This window comes from Grus americana, chromosome 5 (genome assembly GCF_028858705.1).
Source record: "Grus americana isolate bGruAme1 chromosome 5, bGruAme1.mat, whole genome shotgun sequence".
NCBI classification, from domain to species: Eukaryota; Metazoa; Chordata; class Aves; order Gruiformes; family Gruidae; genus Grus; species Grus americana.
Window position 1 is genome coordinate 50,099 of NC_072856.1, and position 25,647 is coordinate 75,745.

At 50.3% G+C, this 25,647-nt stretch overlaps 1 protein-coding gene across 2 annotated transcripts; it reads right to left on the reverse strand.

The window, feature by feature from the left end:
* Positions 1–114: 114 nt before the first annotated feature.
* Positions 115–22,339, reverse strand: ZFP91 (ZFP91 zinc finger protein, atypical E3 ubiquitin ligase). Of its 2 annotated transcripts, none has more exons than XM_054829015.1 (11): positions 21,933–22,339; positions 21,083–21,108; positions 9,826–10,041; positions 9,538–9,574; positions 8,957–9,046; positions 8,472–8,594; positions 6,147–6,197; positions 5,549–5,627; positions 5,082–5,196; positions 4,473–4,572; positions 115–4,101 (listed from the first exon to the last, which is right to left on the reverse strand). In XM_054829015.1, exons 1-11 carry the CDS (start codon positions 22,277–22,279, stop codon positions 3,591–3,593), a joined length of 1,695 nt encoding a protein of 564 aa, XP_054684990.1. In that variant the 5' UTR covers positions 22,280–22,339; the 3' UTR covers positions 115–3,590. The 2 variants fall into 2 exon arrangements, with proteins under 2 accessions (XP_054684990.1, XP_054684989.1); XM_054829014.1 differs by having other exon boundaries at positions 8,957–9,049.
* Positions 22,340–25,647: the final 3,308 nt, after the last annotated feature.

Consider the following 25,647-nt stretch of genomic DNA (forward strand, 5'->3'; position numbering starts at 1 on the left):
CACGCTTTCCCAGAGGCATCCTGCCCCAAAGGGGGGCTGCAGACAGAGGAGGAGGTCCCAGCCACCCACACAGGTGAGCTGCATACACCAAGACAAAAACAGCCCTTTTGGTTGGTTTGGTTTTTCCTCAGTATGTTTATTTTGGTTACGTATTACCCAGATTAAGAGAAAAAAAACAGGAGTTGAAAAGCAGTTTCCCTTTAGTATCACAGCACACCGAGCCTTGACCCAGCCTGGCTAGCGGAGTGCCCTGGCCCCCCAGCCCAAGCTCCCAGGGCTGGTGGCCAGCCCAACAGCGTCGTTGCCACCTGGTGGCTACTGCAGAAAGCGCTGCTGAGCTCCGGGAGCCCCCCAGCTGGCACAGCCCCCGGCCCAAACCCTACGCCCCGGGAGGGAGGCCCCTGCCCACACGCCACTGCCCAGGCCAGGCACAGCACCCACAAGCTCTCCGGGGTGCTGAGAGCAGACAAAGGCCCCTGCAGCCCCTCCATTCCCTCCCCAGGAGGAGAAAAAAAAAAAAAAAATACAGGGGAAAAAAATACAAAAAAGTTTATTGCAAACTACTACAATAATTTATTGAAGCAAACTGCATGCGAGTGAAGGAGAGACATCGAGGGGAAGAGGAGCTGCAGGAGGGCTGTGTCAGTTCTAGGGTTTCAAAGGGGAGTAGGAAGGGAGCTACACCAGTCTCTCCTGCACCAGGGGTTAGCAGGCTGTGGTTAGAGGACAGACAGGCAACTGGCTGAGACCAGAAAAAGAAAAAGGAGAGCTACGAGAGGTGTGCATGGAAGGGCAAGGCAGGGAGTGGCAGGGATCAGAGGTGTTCAGGCTGGGAAGCAAATGAGCTGCTCGATTCTGCATCCCAGAAACACGGCCGATAGCAAACTCTGCTCCACTTGGGGCAGACACAGGACCAGGCAGCCTCGCTCGCCTCCCAGCCAGGTGCCAAGCCTTGCATCACCAGAGGCGAGCAAGCCCTTGACCCAAAAGCATTTTAGTGCCATCCCTCAGAAAACAAAACCCCAAGCTCTCCATTTAGTGTTCTGTGCAAGGCTCTGCCCGCTCCGCACCTCCCACGGGGCACAGGGGCAGGAAAAGCAGCTCCAGCAGCATGGTCTGCAGCAAGCGTGGGGATGACGCAGCCGACCCGCACAACATGAGCGCATCTGCTACCGGTGGCCGGGATCCAGGCCAGGAGACACGCCACCACACAGCGCGGCTCGGCCAGCCCCAAGTCTCCCCGGACAGAAGACCCGCGCTGCTGGGGGGTGTGTGTGTGTGTGTGTGTGTGTGAAACCATCAGAGTTGGGGTTGAACACGTCTCATTGTGCTCCTGCTCTTTAGTTTGCAAGGGGAGAGGACCAGCTGGCCACCCAGAAGCTTCCTGCTGGAAATCACAGTAATTTGATCCAAGCAAGAAACTGGATCATCTCAACTGAAGAAACAGGTTTAGTTTAACACCGTACCACCACAGATCTGACATGCCACTGTCCCAGGAGACCTGCGCTGAGGTACGCTGGGCCCTCATCCTTATCTTCAGGAGAGGCTTGTGGCCAGACGCATCTCCTGTGGGAACAGGAGCCACACTGCTGCCACAGTGCAAAGAAGGTGGGATGCCCACACCCAGGGCATAAGATAACAGGGTTACAAACTGTTCAGTCACAAGCCACCCCAACACCCTAAGTGTTTCAACTTGCTCTGACCAACAGATCAGTGTAAAGGGGGGAAGGGAAGGGGCAAATCAGGACAAATGGCCCAATAAAAGCTGTCAGGCTTGGGCCACAGCTGGATTTCCAGACAGCACAGGGGACAGAGTGGGTGTTCAGAGTCAGTTTCCTGTAAAAAGTTTCCAATTAAAGTCTGTGTTTTATTGCCATTCTCCAGATCCCAGGCACCTGGTTTCTGCCTAGCTGCTGTGTGCTACGGGCCAATTTAGCAGATCTTGTGCTCGGACAAGATACTTCAGCTCTGCTCCCAACCACCTAAACCCAACTGAAAAAAAAATCAAGCAAAACCAAAAAGCCCAGATTATTCTTCACCTCTTCCAAAACCACTACGAATTCAAGGCCACTGAATCTCCACACAAAGTTTCAGATAAGAGCGAAAAGATCCAAGTCTCCATGGCAGGCACATCATGTCCTATGTAAACTTTTCCAAGGGCTCAGAGCTGTCCTAGCTACACGGGCAGGCAACACCTGAACCGCCACGTTTCATGGAAAGCAGGGGTGTTTGCGCAGAAGGGAGAAGCTCTGAGAACACGGCTGCACGACACCCTGCCCCCAAAACGGGGGCAGGGAGAGAAGCTGACAGCCCCTTAGTCCCGCATCTATCTATTGTCTTGGATAAACAAACCAGAGACAACCATATCCAGTCCCTGCTTCTGTATCTTTGTCCAGACCTGGAAAGGAGAGGCAGAGTTGGATGAGGAGCACAACCTCCCCCAGCAGCAAGCAGCTCACAACTGTCCTAAAGTCACAAGTTCCTGGCTAATAATGTTCTTCCCCGAAAGGCTAGGGAGCAAGAGGGAGACAAAAAGAGCATTTAATGCCAGGAGCTCACCCCGACCTGGGAGGGAGACGACAGCCAGCTGTTCCATCACTCACCTCATCCTCCTGCTAAGACGCTGCTGCAAACAGGCTCTTCTCCAGGGCCTCTCCCTCTACTCTGGAAAAGCTGTGAGAGACATCTGACTCCAGAACGCCGCCTTCACCTCAGCTCTCCCAGCTGCCGTTAAGATGGCACGAAGTGCTCCCTGCAGCTCGCTAGTGCAAAGGAGCCTACTGGGAAATAGCCTGAAAGCCTTCCACCCCTGCCCCCTAAGAACATAACTAAAAAATACCGACCCTTTTTTAATCAATAAATAAGGAATCTTGTTACCACAACACAAAAACGAAACATGTTCAAAGTGCAAATTACTGTCGTCAAACTGGGATGCTCCTCCTTGCCTCTCCCACGCAGGGCTCCCGTAGCCCCCGGGCCTCTCCAAGCAAACATGATCTATGAGCCAGGGCGTTCCCCCAGCCTCCTGCCAGAGCTGGAGCAGAGGAGCGCGGTGGGGAGAGGGACGTTTCACAGCTCACCCTGCTGAGGGGGCCTAAAGTGCCAAGCCAAACTCCCAGCCCCGGGAGGAAGAATGAGACTGCAAGGACCAGAGTGCAGCGATGCATAGAAGTTGGGACCGGGGGCGAGAGGCAGTCCTAAGAAACTTGTCCAGAGCACATCAAATGCTTTCTAGTTTGCGAGTGGGGCCACGTCAAGGAGCCAGAAAGGCATCTGCTTTGGGGTAGAGCAAAAGGTTTCAGCAGTCCCCCCTCCCTTGCAGAAATCCGTCGCTCAATCCAACTTGCTCTGATAATGGCAGCACGTGCCCCTTTCTACAAAGGGGCAGTGGGAGAGAGAGAGAGAAGTGGTTGGGAGAAAGAGGATGTGCTGTGATCCACGCTGGAGGGCAGCAGACCCTTCCATTATTTACTAGTATTGTAAGTTTTGTTTAACTTTTCTCTCTTTCAGTAAGTGTCTCCTTTTTTTTTTTTTTTTCCTTTTTAAATACAGAGTCCAAACTGTCCCAGCACCCACGTGCTCCCCGCCCACTAGGGTCCAGTGGAGTCTGAATCTTCGATGAGCACCTCTGTGGTGGCTCCCAGGATCTCTGTGTTCATGACCAGCCCCTCCGGGTTTGTACTGCTGCCACTGCCCACAAAGAGCTTGCCATCAGCCACCAGGCTCACGCGCTCTGCCCCGCTGCAGTAAGTCTTCGGCATCCCGTCAGGGTTCAGCAGCAGGCAATCTGCCGGGGCAGCACTTCCCAGGGGGTCAGGAAGAAGGGGGAGGCCCTGGCCATCGGTGGGTGGCGCAATGGCCTCAGGATTAGTGCCCAGGATGTCGGTGCTGGTGATCAGGGCACCCGCATTGGCAGCCAGTGCTTCAGCAATAAGCACTTCGGGGTGGCTCTTGGCTTTGTGGGCCACAACACTGTCCTTCTTCTCAAATTTCTTGCCGCAAATGTTGCAGGAGAACTGGTAGAAGGAGTCCGCATCATGCTTCTTCATGTGCCAGTTGAGGGAAGCCTTCTGCCGGCAGGTGAATCCACAGATCTCACACCTGGGAGGGGATACGGGGGGAGGTCACAACAAGGGGACATCCCCACACACTCATTGGGACAGCAGTAGCAAAAAGACGCAGCCCAGGAAAACAGCTCACTAAAATGGCATGTCACCATAGCTCCAGCTCTTCCAGTTTTATTTGCAGAGGGCTTATGTTCCTCAGATCAAAACTGAGACACTGCCTCAAGGAGCAGGGGAGAAGTGGCAGCTCAAACACTCTGACAGGCGTGCATTTAAAGAGAGCTGGGACACCAAGAACGGGTTCCAGCCCGGACTTGAGAGCTGCCCCTGTTCTCAGTGCAGTCCAAGAACAGGTGTGTCCAATGGCCCCTCAAGGTAGGAGAGCAAGAGACAGGCAGAGGTACTCACTGCAAGGGCTTCTCGCCCGTATGGATCATTCGGTGCACCGCCAAGTTATGAGAACTCTTAAACGCCCGGGCACAGTACTCACAGATGTAATCCCTTTGATCTAAAAAGCAACACCAGTTGGAGCATTACTCTCCCGCAGACCTGCTCCCTCTCCCAGCTCTCACATGTTGCATGTAAAGCTGCCCAAGCAGCAGCAGAACTAGAAGTGCTGGGAGGCCAGCAGGCATAGCAAAGGAGGAGGTGTCCCACAATACACCACAGCAGCTGATCTGGAGAGTTACGGTGTGATTAGGACTCTCCTAAGAGCTAAATACCCATTCTGACCAATACTGAAGGACTGCAAATTAGGATAAAGCTTGGCTTGGTTTATTCCTCTACAGAACCCCTGAGCGATACTTGCCAGGGGGTGAATTAAAAACTCAATAGCCCATTTCTTTCATTTCCTTAAAAGATGGTAATCCAGAAGGAAATAATACCCTGCTGCTGCGAGTCTAGGCCACCTGCCTTGGCTTCACCCTCCCCAGAAGTCCTAGAGGCTTTTCCATTTTCTTTCCCTGTCTGTTCACTGACCCGAGGAGGGGTTCGTATCGATTTCCCACCTCCCTGTACCTGTGTGGTGTTTGGCATGCCGCAGGAGCTGCTTCTGGAGTCGGAAGAGCCGACCACAGGAGGGATGAGGACACACATATTTTTTCTTCAGCAAGTGTTGGTACTTTATGTGATGCTATAAAGGAAGAGTGAAAGGTTGTAGACTCTCTCTTTACAAGGCTAACAGAACAGCTGAGACACATCGATCCCAGACGGCCCATCAGCAGGCCATCAGGCTCCCACCACTGGTAAGACTTACACCACGAACACAAAGGCTTTGATCTCCATTGAGAGAAGAAAGTCAAAGAATGCAGACATCTAGCAACAGGACAGATAGAGACATGTGTGGCCACGACTGGCCACAACTGATTAAGTCTACCAAAGAGATGGCGTTAGAAAGGAGTGCTTCAGTGCCAGTGGAGAATTAGCTGTCTGTTCCGAATTGCCCTTCCCTGCCTTCACACGTGCCGTGAAAAATCTCAACCAACCTGCAGGTAACGCGGGTGAGCCAAGACTGTGCCACAGCCTTCCATCTCGCAGCGGACATACTGTATTGGAGGCTTCTTCCTAAGAAGTCAGTAAGGAAATGGGCAGAGTCATTAGCTGATGCATCTGAAGCTAAGGCAGCAGCAAGATAAATGAGAGTGAGTGCAGCTCGGTGATGTGAGAGCAAAGGATTACTGCTCCGATATTCCTGTTTGGGCTATGCTGATAATGAATGTGTCCAAGAGTTCCCTCCACTCCTAGCACTACTTGAGGGCTCTCTCCCCAGAGCTGAGAAAACTCCAAGAGACACAGAGCTCCCAGAACCTTATTGCTGGGCAATGCCAGGCTAAGGATCAATTCAGAAGGGGGCGGGGAAGGGGGGTGGTTCAGCTGGAAGAAATCAAACACACTACAGGGAGCAGGGGGAAGGGAAGTAGGGAAGTCAAGGCATGCTGCTATTCCCCCCCCCCCACACACACACCCTTTAAAGCAGATTTCTACACTGTGCAAGAGAGATGGCTTTGAGACAATCAACATCTCTGTATAGGACACAAGGGAAGCAAGTCTTCAGAACAGAACTGAGCAGAGGGGGTCACTTACCTTCTCTTGGGCAGCCTTGGGCTCTTGTCATCCTTTCTCCTCCTCCCCCTCCTGTAACAGGGTTACAGAAACTGAATTGAAAGAAGCTTCTTTACATTCATAGCAGGCAGAATTTTTGCCGTGTATGCTATAAAGCAGGAGCATGGTATATGAAATACTACAGAACTCCTCTTCTACACTTTTAGGCTGAAAAGTGACATTGCACCCAGCAAGTCCGCTGCTCTGGCAAGTCAGCCACTTGCTCTGGATCAAAACACCTGAAGTTTCTAAGGAAACACTCTTGTAATAAGATGGGCAGGTTCCCTAAAGAAGTTAAGTAACCAGGCCTCCATGCAAATTATCCCTGCATTTTGCAGAACTGCCACATCGCACAGAAAACTGCTCCCTGTGGACCTGTTGGCCCCATGTTTCTGACACCTGGGTGACGCTTTTTTCTGCGTGACATCTGGTGGCATGTGGCAGACCTCAAATTGCCCTGCCTCTACCAACATAGTCGGGCTGCGGCTGCATGACTATCTGCTAGGTCTAACATGCAACACACTTTTGAACATGGCTGCCCAGCTGAAATGTATCTCAGCCCACCATTCACAACTGTGCAGACACCATCAAGCAGGTATCAGACAGCCACAGCCCAAGAGGCTGCGGTTAGAAGTTACCAACTCTTCTGCCACAATGAAGTGAGTAAGGGCTATTTCAGGAACCCTCAACCAGGCATTACACGCTTCGCATGTTTTCTTTCAAACCTGCAACTGTCCAAACCACTTCCGACCTTATAATTAAATTCATCCCTTTCCAGGCTGCACATCAGCACGCAAGATTCTGCTCTCATAAGTTTCTGCTGCAGACAGTTAGTAAGCCATTGCCTCATGAACTACAAGCTCTAGCAAAATTGATTGAGTGCAAGTTGGAGGCAGATTCAGAGGAAGGCGACATTCCCGAGAAATAAATGCTTCACGTGGTTTGCTCTCACAACCCCTCCTATTTCCTAATGCAGTTTTTATAAACATGTAATTTTGCCAACAGTCCAGAACTGACGGTGCACCCCATTTCCTCTGCTCTGTTGGGTAATGTTTCATACCACGTGAAAAACATCAATCTGCATGACTAGGTAGAACGGCATTAATGAACTGACAGCTATTTTACAGTCCTCTGAATTAACTATAGCAGCTTATACACCTGTCAAGACAAAAATCTATGCTCTGTCTGAGCAGACCTATGCTTACATATAAAATGCAGCCTCCCAAGCCCAGAACATTGTGCCTGCTTGATCGTACTACTGCAGAGACACTTACAGTAGATTGATGGAAGTCTTTTCTAGACTGTATTGAGACATCTTTATTGATAGCAAGACCATGCCAATAACATGCTGAACAGGCACTCAGCGTTCAAGCCAAGCCTTCAGAAGAGGCGCAGGTTTTATTATGCACAAAAGTAGTGTCTGATCCAAACACCACAACTACAAGCCTCAGAAAGCCATCTCTAACAGGAAAAAAAAAGTTCTCAAGCTATCAGCATCCTTACTCCTCTCCAGTGTAAATCAGCTCTGCAGCTTAGAAACAGCAAGAGAAATTAAATCGAAGGTGCGCAGAGTCCCAGGCCGCAGACCAGCAGAGGGAGCCCCATTTGTTCCAATTGCTCTTAGAGGAGCTGAAGTACAAAACTGCGCACTTTGCCCCTCACACTATCCCAAAGGATGGCTTTGACACATAAATCCAGTCTGCCTCACTTGCCAGAAGGAAAGCTTTGGTGTTGAGTTCCAGCGAAGCATACCCAAAGGTTTTGAGTCTCCACTCAAAGCACTAGTGACTGACTAGGTAGCGCAAGTTTGTTCTTTTATTACTCCAAAATGAGGGAGAACGCAGCTGTTTTTCCTGAGCTCTGGTACGGTTAGTTCCAAATGTACAAAGGGGACACTTAACCACATGACATGTACAAAATATTCCCGGGTCTGCCTCTGACAGAAGAGATGCTGCCTTCTCAGACTGGCTTTCTACAATGTATATAGTCTAATCTAATCTACTTCAGACATCGCAACAGAAACCAATTTTAAGAACACCCTAAAATATTTTACACTGTGTGGCCATATCCAGGTAGGCTGACTAAACCACGGCACAGAGAAAAAACCCTCAACTTACACTAAACGAAAACACCAACTCTTATTTTTCCTTGCAAAACGCATGCAAGATACTAGGAAGCAGGACTTCTATCAGAACAAAAGCTTCTGCCCTACTATCTGGGAAGCCAACAACAACAAAACACTGTTGTACACTAGCAAGAATGCAAAACACACGCTGCTACTACGTATAACTGCAGAGTTCTACTCACTTCCTTGGTGGCTCTTCATCTTCCCGAAACTCACTCTCCTCTTTTACTTCTACTTTAATCTCTTTCTGTTTCTCTTTTTCTTCTTTGCCCTTGCTAGCTTTTCTCCTTTGTTTTGGCACTTCCCTAAAAGGATACAAACACAATATGTTACTCCAATAATCATCTTCTTGTCTGCTTTTTACAAAGATGTATACAAAAACTGGATTGAAGTTCAGGTCTATTTATCAAGTCCCGCTTCTCAGCAGAAGTACGAACAAGGATTAAGGAAGAGCCTGGCAGCCAGCAGGGCTCTAAAGGCTTTAGTCCATTAGGGAACAGTCACAATAGCTGTAGGCAATATTTAGAAAACACTGTGTCCAGTGGGAGCCATTCCACCTTAGTAACCAGCACAGGTTCTTTGGGTTGTATTAAGCTCATGCAACTACGAAGTCACAATTTTTTTTTTTTTTGGTCTAAAACCACAGTAAATACATAATCCAATATACTTTTCTAGATGGGGCTTGTAGGTTTCATCTCTTGGATCATCTTTGAAGGGAACTTCTTCCTCACTGATGAGCATCTCCTCCTCATCATCACTGCTGGGAGAAAAGGAGAACAGAGAACTTTAGCAGCAACAGCTTAGGCACTACTGCAAGAATATTCCTGCATCGTCCCCTAGGATGGGAAAGACACTATTACACAGCACTTTCTCATTCAGCATGACTGGGGAAAGCTAACAGCTTGCACTGACTGAGGAGCATGATGACAGCCAAAACAGACAGGCTAGGCAGAGCAGTCTCCCCTTGTGAACCCACCTAAGTACAGCATCTGCTCCTGAAGGAATAAAGCTACCAGGTGAAATGCCCATATCAAATCTTACTATCCATTTCTCCACAGTATCTCCCAACATCTGCAGTCCATCTGCAATCCAGACTGACAATGCAAAGGTCTGGGACTGAATGAAAACAGAGCTACTGTCCGTCCCACAGATCCTTTCACAGAAGCATTTATTTTGAAAAACCTCAGGCCCTTATTTTCCTTTCTCAAGACACTAAGTAGGAAGAAATACCACAAAATCATTTCCTACCTGATTCCAGCTGGAGACTGATGCTCTTCTGTGACCTCTGAAAGGAAAAGTCACCATTAGGTTTCAATCTATGTTCGCTGCAGTGAGCTCATCTGTCCCAAGATACCTCCGTCGACATTCAGTGCCAGGAGTGCTGGTGGCAGAAGGTACTCACGACCAAGAAGCACCACGCCTGTACCAGCCACAGTCTGCTACAGCTCACAAAGTTACACCCACATCCAGCTCCCTTCAAAGGTTCCCAAGGCCTGACTATCTCCAGGCACTTTCATGCCAGGGCTTCCCACGTACCGTATTCAAGCTGGTCTGTGTTTGGCTCTGACTTGCAGACGAGCTGCAGGGAACCAGTCTTGGATCTGGAGGTACGCGAATTCTCAGCGTCACGCTGGCGGCCCGCAGTGGCTGACCTGCTGCTGCGCCAGCTTCTGCTAGGCCTGGCTGTGCTGACAGGAGAGCCGTGGCTGAGCACACCGGAAACTTCCTCCTCCTCCTTCTCTTCTTTGGGATCTGAAAGACCCATCGCGATCTCTTTAACAATAATAAAAAGCATAACTCCCATCACTAATTCACGCTCCTCTCTGTTGCACAATGTTGAATAGCTTAACTGCCCCGTCTGCTCTGACGGGGAAACCACTACCTCTTACAGATTTAGAGCGTAGCTCTGCCAAGCCAGACATGACACAGCCCTGGGCCTTACCTCAGCAAGCCTTCGTTTAAAACTCTCACCACAGTTCCTACTGCTTCTAAGTAAAGACACAAATATTTAAAAACAGCTTACATTTCCCTCCGATAAAGGCTTATAAGATGATTTTTTTGCTGGGTCTGATCTCCCTTAAGCACTACAAGATAGACACTCATAAACCTCAGCAACTGCTTTATGAAAGATTAGCTTCAAAATTAGACTACATTGAAAGTTGTGTTTTGAGAATCCCCCCCACACGTATTTAATCAGAACCATACACCTGGTAATAACCCCGAGGAACCTGAGCTGGATGTTTCTGGTCTTACGCTAGAGCAAAAAGCGTCACAAGCACTGTTAGTCTGAGGTCTTTGCACTCATTTTTAGCTTCTACAGGTGGTTTCTTTTTGGCTGATGGCTGATCTCCAGACATGTTTTGGCAAGATAACAGAACTGGCTGAAATGTCTATGTGAGCAAGTTCATCTCTTAAAAACTGAAATTCCCCAATACAGTTCACTTGATCTCACTTTTCGGTACTTGCTGTAACACTGGGCCTTAAGGAACTCAAAGGGCTTTTGAAATTTCACAAATGATGTGCTCAAGAAATTAATTCCAAGTAGCCGGCTATGCTCAGCACTCCAGGTTTGCCACTGCTTTAGTACACAAAGCCACCTGCAGCGCTCCGCAGGGCCTGTGCTCTAGGCTAAGCTCTGATCCACTCCTTTTTACTCATACATTTACACTGTTGTGTAGTTTCAGGTGGGTCTCTGCTGCCTAAGCACCAGCCAGCAGCACCACCGAGATGCCTGGGAGTTTATCAAGCATCTGCTGGCAAAGTCAGTGGACAGTACTCTAAGGACTGGCTGAGGAGCAGCTCTGCTATGCTGGGAGTCCCCGTGAAAAGCAAACTGCACATCAAGAGTCAGGAGCACGCCCTGGCAGCGAGGGAGGTTCACAGCATCCTGGGTGCCATTCACAGAAGCACAGTCAGGAAACAGAGGGACACTGTTAATCCCCTTTACTCAGCACTCATTAGACCACATTCGGATTCCACCTCCAGTTTTGGACTCCCACCACAAGAAGGCTGGCAACGTGTTTGAGCAAGTCCAGAGGGAACCGCCAAGACAGTTGGGGGCCAAAATACACAACCTGCGAGAAGAAGCAGGGGGAAACGTGCTTGTTCAGCCTGGAGAACGGAAAACTCTGGAGGGACACAACAGCAGCCTTACAATGTACAGGCAGGTTATTGAGCAGCCCAAACCTCCTTGCTGAGGGTCAGTGGTCATCAGCTGAAACAGGGATGTCTGACTGGATACAGGAAAAGCATTTTTCCCCAAGAGGACAGTCAAGCACTGGAAGAGGGGTCCAGCAAGGCTGTGCAGCCCCCATAGAATCCTAGAATGGTTTGGGTTGGAAGGCAACTTTAAAGGTCACGTAGTCTACCCCTCCTGCAACGAGCAGGGACATCTTCAACTAGATCAGGTTGCTCAGAGCCCTATCCAACCCGACCTTGAGTTTTTCCAGGGATGTGGCATCCACCACCTCTCTAAGCAACCCACTCCAGTGTTTCACTACCTTCATCATAAAAAATTTCCTCCTTATATCTACTTTTGAATCTACCCTCTTTTAGTTTAAAACTGTTACCCCTTGTCCTGTCACTACAGGCCCTATGAGAAAGTCTGTTCCTATCTTTCTTATAAGCCCCCTTTAAGTATTGAAAGGCCGCAATAAGGTCTCCCCAGAGTCTTCTCTTCTCCAGGCAGAACAACCCCAACTCTCTCAGCCTGTCTCCGTAACAGAGGTGCTCCAGCCCTCGGATCATCTCCGTGGCCTCCTCTGGACCCGCTCCAACAGCTCCATGTCCATCTTGTCCTGAGGACCCCCGAGCTGGACGCAGCACTGCAGGGGGGTCTCACCAGAGTGGAGCAGAGTCACCTCCCTTGACCTGCTGGTGATGCAGCCCAGGACACGGTCAGCTTTCTGGGCTACCGGCACACATTGGGCGGCTCATGTTGAGCTTCTCATCAACGAAGACCTCCAAGTCCTTCTTGACAGGGCTGCTCTCAATCCCTTCATCCCCCGGCCTGTATCGATACCAGGGGTTGCCCTGACCCAGGTGCAGCACCTTGCACTTGGCCTTGCTGAACCTCATGAGGTTCACGTGGGGCCACTTCTTAAGCCTGTCCAGATGTGACTGGAGAAAGCCCTGAGCAACATGATGTGAATTCTCGTGTTGAACCCACGTTAAGCAGCAGGTGGGACCATAGATACCCTGAGGTCTCTCCCAACCTGAAGTCTCTAATTTTGCATCAAGCCTTTTGAACCAAGTGAGCCTTTTACTTCTAGCATGTAGTTTGCTTTGCATGACTCATTCCCCAATCCTTGATTAACAGGGTGGGAATAATCAACATTTGACTGAAAAAAACCTGACTGGAATACAGGATGTGAGGCATCACAATTTCATTGTAAAACAGCAACCATGTCTGATATCTTGCATGTATAAAGCCCACTTCATCATCAGAGCATGAACTACACCTTCTTTTCAGCTTCCTGGTTTAGCAGATCTCAAGGTGAACTATGACTGCTTTACATTTTTAATCCGTATTTTGACCATCCTCAGGTTTTTTTTGAATGCTAAATCAAATCCAAAGACACTTGAAACCATTCTCTAGAAATCTCCCACCCAAACACTACCACGCTACCAGCGTTAGCACACACTGCTGCTCTTGAGAGAGGTTTATTTCCTTGGAAAATCAGGCATTCAGCTGATTTCTTAGCAAAAGCTGGTATCTTAAAGATTAGACTTATGGAGTAGAAACAGACCTCCCTCTGAAAACATTTCTACAAAGTACACCACTCACCTAGCAATTTTGCCTCATTTCTCTGAAGGTGTTTAATAAGTCTTTGCCCATGATTTCTCCTTTTTACTTCTTCCTCTACTTCAGCATGCTTATCTAACAGATTCATTGCATTTTTACATGCTGTGAAAACCTGCGTACCTCCAGAAAACCCCATAGTTAGGAGAAGCATCAAATACTTACTTTGCAGTAGAACTTGTAAAGCACTAGAGAGCTATTAGTTGAAAATCTTTATAATTCTAGACCTTCCCAACGGGGGACACAGGTACCTATGCAAGGGTCAGAGCCGCACTAGGAAACTTGTATCTGCAAAGTATTTAGCTGCACTAGCAGCTGGAATCAGCGCTCGCCAAGGCTTTGCCTGATATCTAAAACAGCAAAAGAGAAGTCCTAGAATTTTAATAAATGTTATGTCTCTTTCCCTAAATTTTATTTTTCCTTCACAAAAACAGCTTTCTGATTAATCCAGTCTGCCTCTCAAAAAAACCAAAACAACAACCAAACCCAAATTGAAGAAAAAAAACCAACAAACAACCTGCAAACAAAAAAAAAAGCAAACAAAAACCCCACTAAATACAGAGACAGCAACTGGCTTAGAGAGAAAAGCAGCACTTTCTCCTCCTGCTGCTTTCTTGTCTAACACACCTGACCTGGCATTAGAGGTAATCACAAGCCTGTCACTGGAGGTGTTGCAGTTTTGATTGTGTTTGAGGACTCCTCCCCAAACTTCTGATGCTAGGCAGGAAGTAATAGGACTCACGCCTGCATTAAGGTTAGGAACATGGCTGTCCTTGTCTCTCTGTATCATCAGTGGAAGGAGTTAGGAGATGCCTACCTCTCTCAATTGACTACCCAGGGACATTACAGTTATTTTCAGTCCTGTCTTGGGCACCACACGTAGCCTGGTTAAATCCAGGCCCTGTGGATGAACACAGCATTACCTCTCTTCTCTCACAAACGGCTCTACACAGCAAGCGACACTCCTCAGCAGGATGTGGCTAACGGCACAAAGAAGCAAGAGAAACAAGATATAGGGAATAAATACTGCTATTACAGATAATCAGGCTCTGCTTTTCCAACAACAACAACAAAAGATGATGCTTCGATCTCTTGAGACTGAAACATATGCAAATTTTAGACAGAAAGGCTGTAGCCAATTCTGCATTGAAAACTGTATAAACTTGTCAACATCACTAGCTCTGGCTAGCCACAGTTTCTCTGGAAAGTTCCCATCCTCCCAGAAGACGCGTGGAAAATGGATTATAGGCCAACATCCTGTTATTTCCTTGCAAGTGGCAACAGCGGCGATGGACACTAGGTCATAAGCATTCAGACTCCGAGAGGACAAAAGAACACAAGACACAATAGGTACCGAAGCACCCCCAGTGCAAAGCAAGAAGCAGCACTGAGCATTTGCTTTTCAGATCAGCTGCTGCAAAACAAATTACGTGCCTTCCTCTTGGCAGAGCCTGCCAGCCAGTCGGCACACGCAACCTCAGATTAAGACCCGGTACCGCTGCGTTTTGCCCAAATCGCATTTCATTGAGGGGGGTGGGGGGCAACAGAAGCTACGACTTGGCAAAATGAATCTACCAAGAAATGCCCCCACGCTCACAGTTCCCTGCGACCTCCAATACTGACATTTATTATCCACCTCATCCTGTAGCCTCTGCAGAAGTTAGTTCCGGGAACTGCGTGGATGCCTGCATCGTAGGGGAAGTCATTCCAGAGAGATGGGGAAAATCCACTTTCTGAAGTCCTACCAATCCTTTTGATCTTTTGGCTCCTGGGGTGGTTCTTATCTTGAACTCTCCCTTAAGTCAGTCATGTCATAACAAACAGCTTTCATTCTGAAGTACCTTCACCATTCTGCTGATTCTTCCCAATGGCCTTTAAACTTAACAGTGTCCAGGGCAGAAAGCACACATAGATTTGCGTGATGGTACCCAAGAGGCATCAAACATCCTTTAATCTTAAAATTTGTGAAGAAAACACCAGTCACTGGGAGAAGGAACAAGAAAAGGAAACTAGCTACAACGTTATAGCTCTGTTACAATTGTTTAGGCTACCAAAAACAAGATTCCGGGCACTGTTCTGCTTCTTAACAGAGCTTACCCCAGTCATGCTCCATCTTTAATCAGCATGCTAGTCAGCACAGATTCCCATTTCAGATGTGCAGCACAAGTGTATTCTCATTCACACTCTAATTCCGCCCCTAGAGCACTGCACGCAGGATTACCAAACCAGTGAAAGCATCTCTATCTCAGAAACCACAGCATATTTTTCTACATACACCAGCACTGCCACTAACTGAAACAGAAGGGATAAATACCAAAGTTTGTCCACTGTCTCCCAGAGCAGGAGATAAACTCATCCTTACAAGTCTCAACTCCTCCCTATATAATAAATCCACTTTGCAGGCAGGATACTCACAGGAAGCCAAGGAGGCTAGCACTCGTGTTCTCTCACGCTTTGTTTCTCGCTTCACCTACAGCTGCATCCCTGCCCGGCTCCACAGCAGTTTCTTTATAGAAGACTCTTCCCAGAACAGGGTGCTTACTGCTTCTTTTTCACATCGCTAGATGCAGTAAGCGTTAAGAGCATGCCGGGGTAACTGACAGCAAGCCGACAAGGGCCTGAGCAGTAAATACACGTATCCCACAGCTGACGTCTCCCCAGCCTTCTTTCCACGCGCTGAGGGAAAACAGAGTCCCAGGCACGTACCAATTACTCATTGCAAAGAGCAGAAAGGGAAAGTCCAAACCAACTGCATTTACTTCCTGAAGAAGTAGCAGTCCGTTCATCACAGGACTTGCATGACCATGCTGTGTCTGTCCACCGCCGCCCTTCTGCCCCTGCTCCCCTAATAACTTGCGGGTGCAGTGGCTACGCTGCTCTGTATTTTGGGAAAGGTAAGCAAGTAGTCAGAGAACAGAGACCTGAATTACCGTTCCCCGCAGGAAGGGTGCACAGAAGTAACACTAGCACAAACGTCATTTTGCAAAGCTGGCAGCACTGCTGGGAGACACCGCTGCCCTCAGCTTTCGCTGGGGACGAAGGATGGAAGCCTTCTGGAAGCAGAGCTTCTTGCTTCTGCTGCTTACAGCACAACTCGTAGACTTGGCATAAACCAGCCTTTTGCAACTGGTGCGTTGCTATGCGCCAGTCCTGCTATACTGGCAGCTCAAGAAATCCACTCAATTACTCTCAGAACTGGGAGTTATTCGGTAGTCCACATCTACTTTTACCAGCCACGCTTGTCCAGATGTTCAAGCTTTTATTTACCAACCCTCTTTCAGCCTGCAGCTCAGAAGTAAGCTTGTTGCAATAATAGATTCCTCTCTTTTTTTGACATCACAATAGTAACAAATACCCATGCCACTTTATTCTTGATGTACAGAAAAATGAAACTTTCAACTGCGACAAATTAAGAGTTTGTTGATTACTAACGGGAACTTTTCTGAACTTTGATTTATAAGGCATTTGAAAGCATCTTACTAACCCTGCAAAGTAGACACTTTCAGAAAATACCCATGTACAATTAAATGAAAGTAAAATAAACTATGCATTATTAAGTTACAAAACAACTATTATGAAAATCAGTGCACCACCGCATATATACATCTCAGACTGCAACTCAGATTTAACATAGTAACCATACAACAGATAAGGCACTGAACACACAATTGTATAATGGCACAGACAAAAATGAAACTCATGAAAAACATCCTAGTGTAAACCTCTATCCAAATGGCTCCCTTCCCCCCCACAAGAAGAGAGATGTAAAATTGTGCATATGGGACACAGGAAAATCCTCGTAGGACTCAAAGTAGGTTCGGGCAATTCGAGTTAATTTAAATTCGGCATATTTTTATAAGGTTTGATTTTAAGTAACGACATTTCTCTCTCAAAACACTGACAAAGTCTTAAGGGAAAGCAGTCATTACCAAAGAAGCATGAAGCTTCAAGAATACAAATAGTGAGATATAATGTGAGTTATCTGTGCTACAAAACCATTTTGTCCAACTAGAGTCTTAAAGTTTTCCATCTTTCTGTAACCTGTGGAACCTTACCATTTTTCTAGCAGTTAAAAGTGGACTTGCTACAGAGCAAGCTTGTATTTCCCACTCACTTCCTTTCACAGTCCTTGAAGAAACAGCTCGCTGACCTCCCCTCTCCCCTGAGCCGTCGAATCGCAGCTTGCAAGCCAACGTGGTGGGAGAACGGCTGCAATACCAGCCACCCACAAAGCGCGTTACAGTAGCCTCATATGGAAAGACCAGGGAAAAAAATATCGTGGAACAAAGTCACCAACGTAGTTCTCTACGTGCGTGAATATCTAACAAAAGTATTCCACATATGACTCCCTTTCTGACCCACGGTTTCTGTAACCGTACGCTGAAGAAGTACGTAAATACTGCTGGCATCATTCTCTAGCCCACGCTGTGCAAAAAAACGTTGATTTGAGAACGGACTCCCAAGGAGGTGACTCCCCATGCACATGGCACTACATCTCTCCTGATCACAGCTTCAAGCACATAAAGGCTTGCTGTGGCCCCGTTCCACCTCTCCAACAAACTCTTCTTTCCTCCTTTTAACAGCGCTACTACACAGCTGTGTACCTACACGCACTTAAAGAATTACATTGGATCTCATTCTTATCATTGCAAAAAAGCATCGATACCCATGTAAAGTCACAAGACAAAAACGCGCAAGAAAAATAACTTGCATAAACAAAGGTCCGCATCAAGTACATTTCAACTGCATGACACAGGCAGAGGAACATTAGACACGGAGATTCAGTAATCCGAGCGTTCATTCGTGGCGTATTACATTCGTACAAATGCTTCCAACCCTACCCTCTTTCTTCTTGCTGCGGGAGAAGTAATCTTCTTGCAACCTGCAGCTCTAAAACCTCGAAGACAAAGCACGTATGTTTTGGGAAGTAAGGCAGGGGCTCTACCACTAAGCACAAACCCGGCATCTTTGTATTCAGCCACTACTCCAACACTCCCTCCAGGAGAGCTACGCAGTCCCTTTTTTCAACTGTAATTGACTGAAGGATTTCATTCAAACTCTTAAAAGTGGTTACTAAGCAGCAGAGGTAAAAATCTTACAAAAAGGTGGATAGAATCAGAAACTGGTTTGGGTGTAAAATTAAGTTGGAGAAGTAGGTTTTGTTTGACGGCTAACATGACTTTAAAGAGCCACAGTAAGTGCTGAATTTTCAATTCATTAAATCTATATTCCAATAATTAAAAATATTCAGGCCTAACTAAAATGAAAATTATTTCCACAAGAATATACAGCATCATGGAAAGTCAAGTGTGAATTATACTACACAGTCTGAGTCTAGCTAGATGAATTCCTTTGTAAGAGGAGATTAAATGTTCTACTTATATTACTAATATTTCTACAGAAACACATTAGGGAAATATTGCAATTGCATGACTAAGCAGCCAAGACAGGAAATTGGTACGGCTGACTTTGCAACTGCCTTCGTGCACACTAGTATGGTAACAATCGCATACCAATTCTGACACAATACACACTTTCGACTTTAACCTTCCTGTAATCTTCCCATCAGACCTGCACAGTCAGACCTTTGTGCCTGCGCTCCCAAGTCAATCAGCAGAAAAGCCCTCTGATCCCATGGCATTATACAGAAGAATGTAAAACTTGGCAAGAAACTTCCACTGTGAAAGCGTCTCAGTTATAATCAATAGCACAAATTTAGCCGTGATCGCACCCATCGCCTCTAAGTTTTCTTTACCAACAGCAACGCTGGTGACTTTACTTCAACATAAAATCCCAAACAGAAAGCAACAAAACTTACTGAACGAACTCTGGCGCGCCAAGTTTTTCATTTGTCCGACAGATACACAGGATGTGTCATCAGGTACATGCCACTTCCACAGGCCGTTTGTCCTGTATATGGCGGCTAACAGTTATAGCTCAGCTCGTGCAAATTTCATATTCTAACCTGGATTTAGTATTTTACAGTAAAGGATAATAGTATAATGCAAATCGCCACGCAGAATTAAATTCCACGCCAGAACTCACGCCCGTAAATGCTAGCACTAAATTCAAAGCCTTCACCAGAACCACTCAGCAGTTCTATTGCATTTCTTCCTCAAGCCGGCTCCACCCCGGGGTGAAACAACAAATGGTGTTTTACCTTCCAGAATTATGGAGGACTCCTAGCTACCAAAACCCCTGCCACGCAAGGAAAGCTGCAGTTTGCTTACACCCGATTAGGCTTCTTCAAACATTTTATGCTAAAGGCCAAAAAAGTGGGGGAGTGGGAGGGAAGCTCCTCTCCTGCGTACTGCATGATCTGTCCGAGGAAGACACTTTATTCAGTCTGTTTCCATGTCTTCCCCAACAAGCACAAGCATGCAGCAAGGACTTCATCCAGTGCGCAGCCAGGACACAGAAGCGCAGCTTTCTCGCTTCTGCATTTTTAAAGACTAAAAACCAAACAAGAAAGAAACAAACAAATCGCCAAGGCAGATTTCCTTTGGCCTAGCAGTAGTCATCACTTCTCAATGCCAATTTCCAAGCAAACGTTCATGCTGTCCATTTTGGCTGCAAGTCTAATCATAAAAAAAGAGCCCGCGCAATTTAATAAATACTTTTTCCACTCTCACATTCAAGAACAGCTGAATCTCTCCGAGTCCAAAGTTCAAGTCTAAAACAGTTAGAGTGCAAAGAGCCACCAAGCTTGGGAAATTTCAGACTGACATTTGCCATTTCCATGCACATCCCAAGAAACTGGGTTAAAAAAAAAAAATGGGGACTATTCTGCCTGTTTTCCACCACTACCATGTAAACATTTCTGCTTAAGGGTGTCCAAAACATTGAGAATAAAAATGTGATGGTAACACTATATGCATATTAAGTGACAACGCCGTGCCTTGTTACACATTTCAGCAACTTTGCTTTGACCTAAAAGGCTGAAGCTCTTACAACATTCTACCCACACTTCACGCAGTAAGGGGTAAGCGTGCGGCATAGACAAGCGTGGTCTATGCTAAACGCACCTCGGTTAATTCTGCTTTGATCTGTAAAAATACACCTTGCCAGCTAGGACTGTGACAAATTTCAACACCCAAATGGAATAAAGCTATGGAATTGTAGGTATAAAGCGTTATAGAATTACAAGAATAAAGGCAGCCTTCAAGACACAAATGCCTGCAAACAAGAACTGAACAGCTCTGGCAGAAAGGTGAATTCATTTGCACAGGTGTATGACCTTCTTTCTTCGCTATTTCATTCTGTGAAAATTCTCTAGTGGCAGATCAAAACCAACACTACACAAAGCCTTTTACTTGGGACTGCTTCAGAAGTCATCACTGGGTATGGAGCAAAGCCCTCTAACATGCTTTTTGTACAAGGAGCTGTTAAATAGATGCAGAGTTCACATAGTTCACGCGGGAAGAACAGAAGTTCTGCTCCTGGTCGCAGCTCCTCACAGTTGGGGCTTTCTTGATTAGGCCCATTAAGCTACTCTCTCCCCTCCAAAACTTTTCTCTTTCATCCCTGAAAAAAAACCCTCACCTTCCACTAAAGCTAGAAAAGGACAAGTGTAAATACTTGAATATTCTTATCTCTGCACATCTTTCACACGTCTCCTGAGGATCTACACCTGTATTTGTGACAGCAGCAGAACAGATGCAAGACCAGGTTTTGCCAGGTACTCGGGACCACTGCGTAACAAGAGCTGCCAAACTGCGGTGCAGCGTGGTCTCAACTTCTCATAGCGAAGTAATACCCTAGTGGTTATTTGGAAGAAAAAGTTTTTGCACGTTGGACACGTGCGAACATCAGCAGCAGCTTATCACAGTTCCAGAATCCTGAGAGAGACCTTGGAAAGAAAACGCATGTCATCCATCAAGCAACAAAACATTCTTTAAAAGGAAGATCCAACAGATGTTTGGCTACCTTTGTGGGAAAGCCCTGACTTTCTGGACAGAATACAACGGTAGGAGTGAGTAATTCAGCTCTTACCTTTGCCAGCTGCTTTATCCGTGCACCTGAAAAACAAATACAAAAGGCAAGCATGAGAGACAGCTTCTATGGCATGGTGGCAGAAACAAGAAACCGAATGATGTGGAGAGCGAGCCCTAATTCCCAACTGTGGGCAGACCCCCTGCCTTGTTCTCAAATCGCTGGTTTCAACCCCTTAAACCAACCCAGATTACTTCATCCGGAGAAAGCTTAGGTGAGCTATAATAATACATCAGCAAAAGCCCAGTCTTGCCCATAATAGATACGTCCAAATCAGAGGGACTTTGTCCTTAGAGCAAGGCGGATCAGCTACATTACCAACTGCTCCAGGCACACGTGTGCACGCGGGTAGCCTCCTACTCCAGAAATAAAGCGGCAGCGAGATGCGGTCATCTCCTCACCGGAAGATGAATCCCGCCACCTCCGTCACTGAGACTTTTGGCATACGGACCCAAAACAAACCGGGGACCGAGCACCGAAGAAGGCGGCTGCTCCCCCCGAGGACGCTGCGCAGCAGGCGGCTCACGCAGCAGGACTTCGGGTTTCGCTTACAACCGAAGGCACGCCTGCTGCAATGGGGGCAGCACTCGGGACGCTGCCTTTCCTGGGAAGGGACCGGTGGGGCCGGCCTGCCGGCCCGAGCTCGGCCCGGAACAAAGAGGCGGAGGCGCGGGGCACCCCGCGGCTGGAGGCGGGCCCCGGGGCCTAGGCGCCACCCGAGCGGGACGGGGGAAAGGCCGCCCGGCCGGGGCCGCCCGCCGGCCCCCCCACCCCCCCACCCCCCTCCCTCCCCCCCCGGCCCCGATCCCGCGGAGGGCGGGGACCGAGCCCGGCGCCGCAGGGCACTCACCCGGCCCGGGGGGCCTTCTTGGCCGCGGGCGGCGTCTCGGCGGCGGGCTGCTCGGCTGCGGGTCGGGCCCCGGGGCTGCTCCGCCGGCGCCGGGGATACTCGGCCTTACGGCGGCGGGAAGCGGCGGCGGCGGCTCCCCCCCCGGCCGAGGCGGCGGCAGCCGCGGCCCGGCCCCGCTCCCGGCCGCCCCTCAGCACCCGGCTACCACCGGAGTCCTCTCCCTGCTCGGCGGCGGGCAGCAGCGGACGCCGGCGCCCCGAGGACGGCGGCCTCTCTGCCGCCGCCGGCGGGCCCTGGGCGGGCGGCTGCTCCTCGGCGCCCCCCGGCTGCTCGGTGCCCGCCGGCATCGGGGCGGCGAGCGGCGGGGCCGCGGCGGCTGCTGCGCGCTCCTCCCTCCCTCCCGCCTGCCCGCCAAACCTTCCCCCGCCCGCCTCAGCCGCGCCCAATCACCGCCCGCCGCCCACCTTCACGCGGAGCCGCGAAGCGACCCACCTCCTCCGCGCGCCCGCCAATCCGCGGGCGGAAGGCGAGGAATGGCCCCACCTTCCCCTGCCCGCGGCCCGCCCACCTTTCTCCGCCGCTCGCGCGTCGCCCGGCCAATGGGCGGCCCGGCTGCAGCGGGACCCGCCCCCCCTGCTGCCGCGCGGCCAACCAGCGCGCGGCTCACCGCGCGCCCCGGGCGTGCGCTACGCTGCGCAGGCGCCTCTGGGGCCGCCGCACTCGCTCTCCCGCTCCCCCCCCGGCCGGCCCCGCCGCGGCGCCCGCCCGAGCGCGGCCCCTTTCGGTTGCCGCTCCGCCGGCCCACCGCCCGGCTCGCCCGTCCGCCGCGCGGCCGCCGCCCGGCCCTCGGCACCGCCGGGCTCCCTACCGCCGGCGCTGCCTGCGCCCCTCCGGCTGCCCCCGAGTCCCCTCGCCCTGCGGGCGAGGCCTGGCAGGGGAAAACCGCGCGCCCCCCGCCCCGCGCGGCCGCTCCCCGCTGCGGCGCCGCTCGCGGTTCCGGCGAGGCCTGGCGGCGGGGCCTGCTTTTGGCTGTCGCTTCTCCTTTAAGAAAAAAAAAAAAAAAAAAAAAACGCCCCGTCGGGCGGCGGGTGAAAGTCGGTGACAAAATGGCGGCCGGCGCAAAGGGGGCGGGGCTGGCGGCCACCGCCTCGCCCACTTCCGTCCCGCCTCCGCGCATGCGCGCTGCCCGCCGGGAGATGTAGTTCTGGCGGGCGGCGGGACGGGCGCGGCCTGGCCAGGAGCGGCCGCGGGGCACCCTGGGAGCCGCGGTCTGCCCCGCCCCGCCGGGCCCAGCCGCGCAGCCGCCCTTCCCGCGGGGGGGACGGGCACGGCCGAGGGCCCGGTCGGTGCCCCTGCAGCCACCGGATCTCGGCGGCAGACGAGCGCGACGGTCGCGTCCTCTGTGTGGCCGCGGGGCCTGTGCCGGCACGGCCCCCTGCGCCGCCCGCCTTGGCCGGGAGCATCTCCGTGCCCCGCTGCAGCCCCGGCCCGGTCCCCGCCCGGCGGTAGCGCTGACCTGCAGCCCGAGCGGCTGAGCTGCGCGGCAGCCAAGGGGAAACGCACCGAGCACCGGCATGAGCTCGTCTTCCTCGCCGGGAGGCTCCATCCCAGCGCTAGAGCCGGTGACCCCGCCGCGCCTTCCAGCAGAGCCTGGGAGAGCGGCTGTTGTCATCACCAAAACCTGAGTTACCTCCCCAACGCAAAACTTTCGCAGGACCTGGCGACGCGCGCTCCCCGCGGAAGCAGCGCCGTCACGAACACCAAAGCCGCCACCTTTGAGCAGTTTTGCGTCATCCCCTCCACCCGGTGCTGGGACTGGGACCGCAGTCTGGGGAAGCTCAGTGGCCGCGTACGCTCTCAGACCCGGCCAGATCCATCCTCCTAAGGGCTGAGGCTGCCTCAAGACCCAGAGAGCCGCTTCCAGAAATTGCTGCAGAGCCTTTGGTGAGCTGGGTGCAGCTGGGATGCTTCTGGAACCAAGGATGTCCTCTGGATCTCAAGAGCTGTCCGTCTCACTGGATGACGCAGTTACCTCAAGTCGAATGCCCCCTCCGCCAACAGTCTCAGAACAGCCGCTATCATCCCCCTGTGAAAGACCTCACCCCACCTTGCCGACAGCGGGTTGTGACTCATCCAGCTGGAAGCCAGGTGTTGCTTTCAGGGATGAGGGGTTTTGCTATGATTCTTCTGGAGAGGATGATTTGGCTGTTCTTACGTACCATTTTACAACAGAGGAACAAGAGGGTAATACTCCCACATCAGAAGAAAATCCATCTTTCCCCCAGTTCTTGAAAAGATTGGCTAAAGTGCTTGGATTTCATTTAATTCCATTCCAGGAGTTGACAGGGACTCTCGTTCACCGGTATCTGGATTAAAAGCCCTCCTGCAATAGAGTTGCCCTGCCCTCGCATCCTATCGCAGAGAAGCTGATAAAGAAAAGTATGGCAGACACCCCACACCGTCCCTCCTGTGAGAGAAATACATCCTCCCCAAAAAATGTGGTCGGTTACACTTCAACCTGCACACGAGAGCGTGTTAGTCGAGGCAGCGAGGGCAAGGTAGAAGGTGGGCTGGGAGCGTGGTCCGGCACCCCAAACCCTGGAACTGCAAATGCTGGATTCATTTGGCCAGAGGATTTACCAGTTGGCGGCTGCAGCCCTTCTTAATGTGGACTATCAAGTCTACATGGCCAGAGCGCAAGCTGAGCTCTGGAGGAAAGTTTCTGTGCTAGCAAAACGTCTTCCGCAGGACGCGTCAGACCTTCCAGGCCATCGTTCTCAAGGGCACAGACCTGGCCAGGCATCAGGCGCGAGCAGTCTTTAACGCAGGGGATACGGTGGCAAGAGCTGCTGCCTCAGGGGTGGATGCACAGCGGTCTGCTTGCCTGCAGGCCTCCAGCTTCCATGAGGAGGTCCAAAAAAACTTGAAAAGTTACCCTGCAGAGGGGAGAATCTCTTTGGGGAACAGGTGGAAGCTCCTTTACAAAGAGCCAAAGAAAGGCAGAGCACACTGTACTTCCTGAGGTCGGTGTACTGCCCCTCGGCCCCCCGCAGCGGGGTTGGGAAGGGGGGAGCTCCTCTGCATAAGCCAGCTTTCACAGCCACTGTTTCAAGGGTGTGCAGTGCCCTTCTGGGAAGGGTGCCCCACCACAGTAGCAGAACAAAGTGTTCCTCATCCCCTCTCTTACAGACAGCAAAAATAAAAGCTAATTCAGAGAGCCTGAGGCAGTGAGCTGGTAAATCGTGTTTGGTAAACTGATACCCATCAGTGAGATGACTCGGTCTGCCTTTTATTCCCTCCCGCTTTTGTGTTTCAAGTCCTAACCTTTATTATGTATGACTAGAAAACAAAAGTGTGTCCAAATCTCCGTTCCTCAGTTCCTGGGAGTGCTCTAATAAACCATCTTACCGTGGAGAACCGCATACGGTCTGATCCCTCCTGGCCCGCCCCCCCGGGCCGTGGGGAGGAGGAGTACATCCTACTGTGAGAGCTAAAGAACCAGAAAAGTTTGAGATACTCGCACAGGGATTCCTTCTGTCCTTTCCAGACCGAGGCAAGAGGCTGCCAGTTCAGCCTCCTGCAGAAGCTGTGGCAGCATGCTTTCTCAGCAGGGGTGGTTTTTTAAAGGTGATGTTACAAACCTTCTCCAGCGTTGGTTACCTGGGTGGTTTGAGGCTCATTTGCAGCACAGAGACGGTTTGGCTGGCTCTTGCTT

Excerpts from the sequence above, each read along its gene's own strand:
- ZFP91 (XM_054829014.1), bottom strand. The coding sequence starts at position 22,279 with ATGCCGGCGGGCACCGAGCAGCCGGGGGGCGCCGAGGAGCAGCCGCCC. Across the intron at positions 21,109-21,932 it reads AAGAAGGCCCCCCGGGCCGG|GTGCACGGATAAAGCAGCTG; the intron begins GTGAGTGCCCTG and ends TTTGTTTTTCAG. Across the intron at positions 5,628-6,146 it reads CCAAGGCTGCCCAAGAGAAG|GAAGAAGCCTCCAATACAGT; the intron begins GTAAGTGACCCC and ends CTGACTTCTTAG.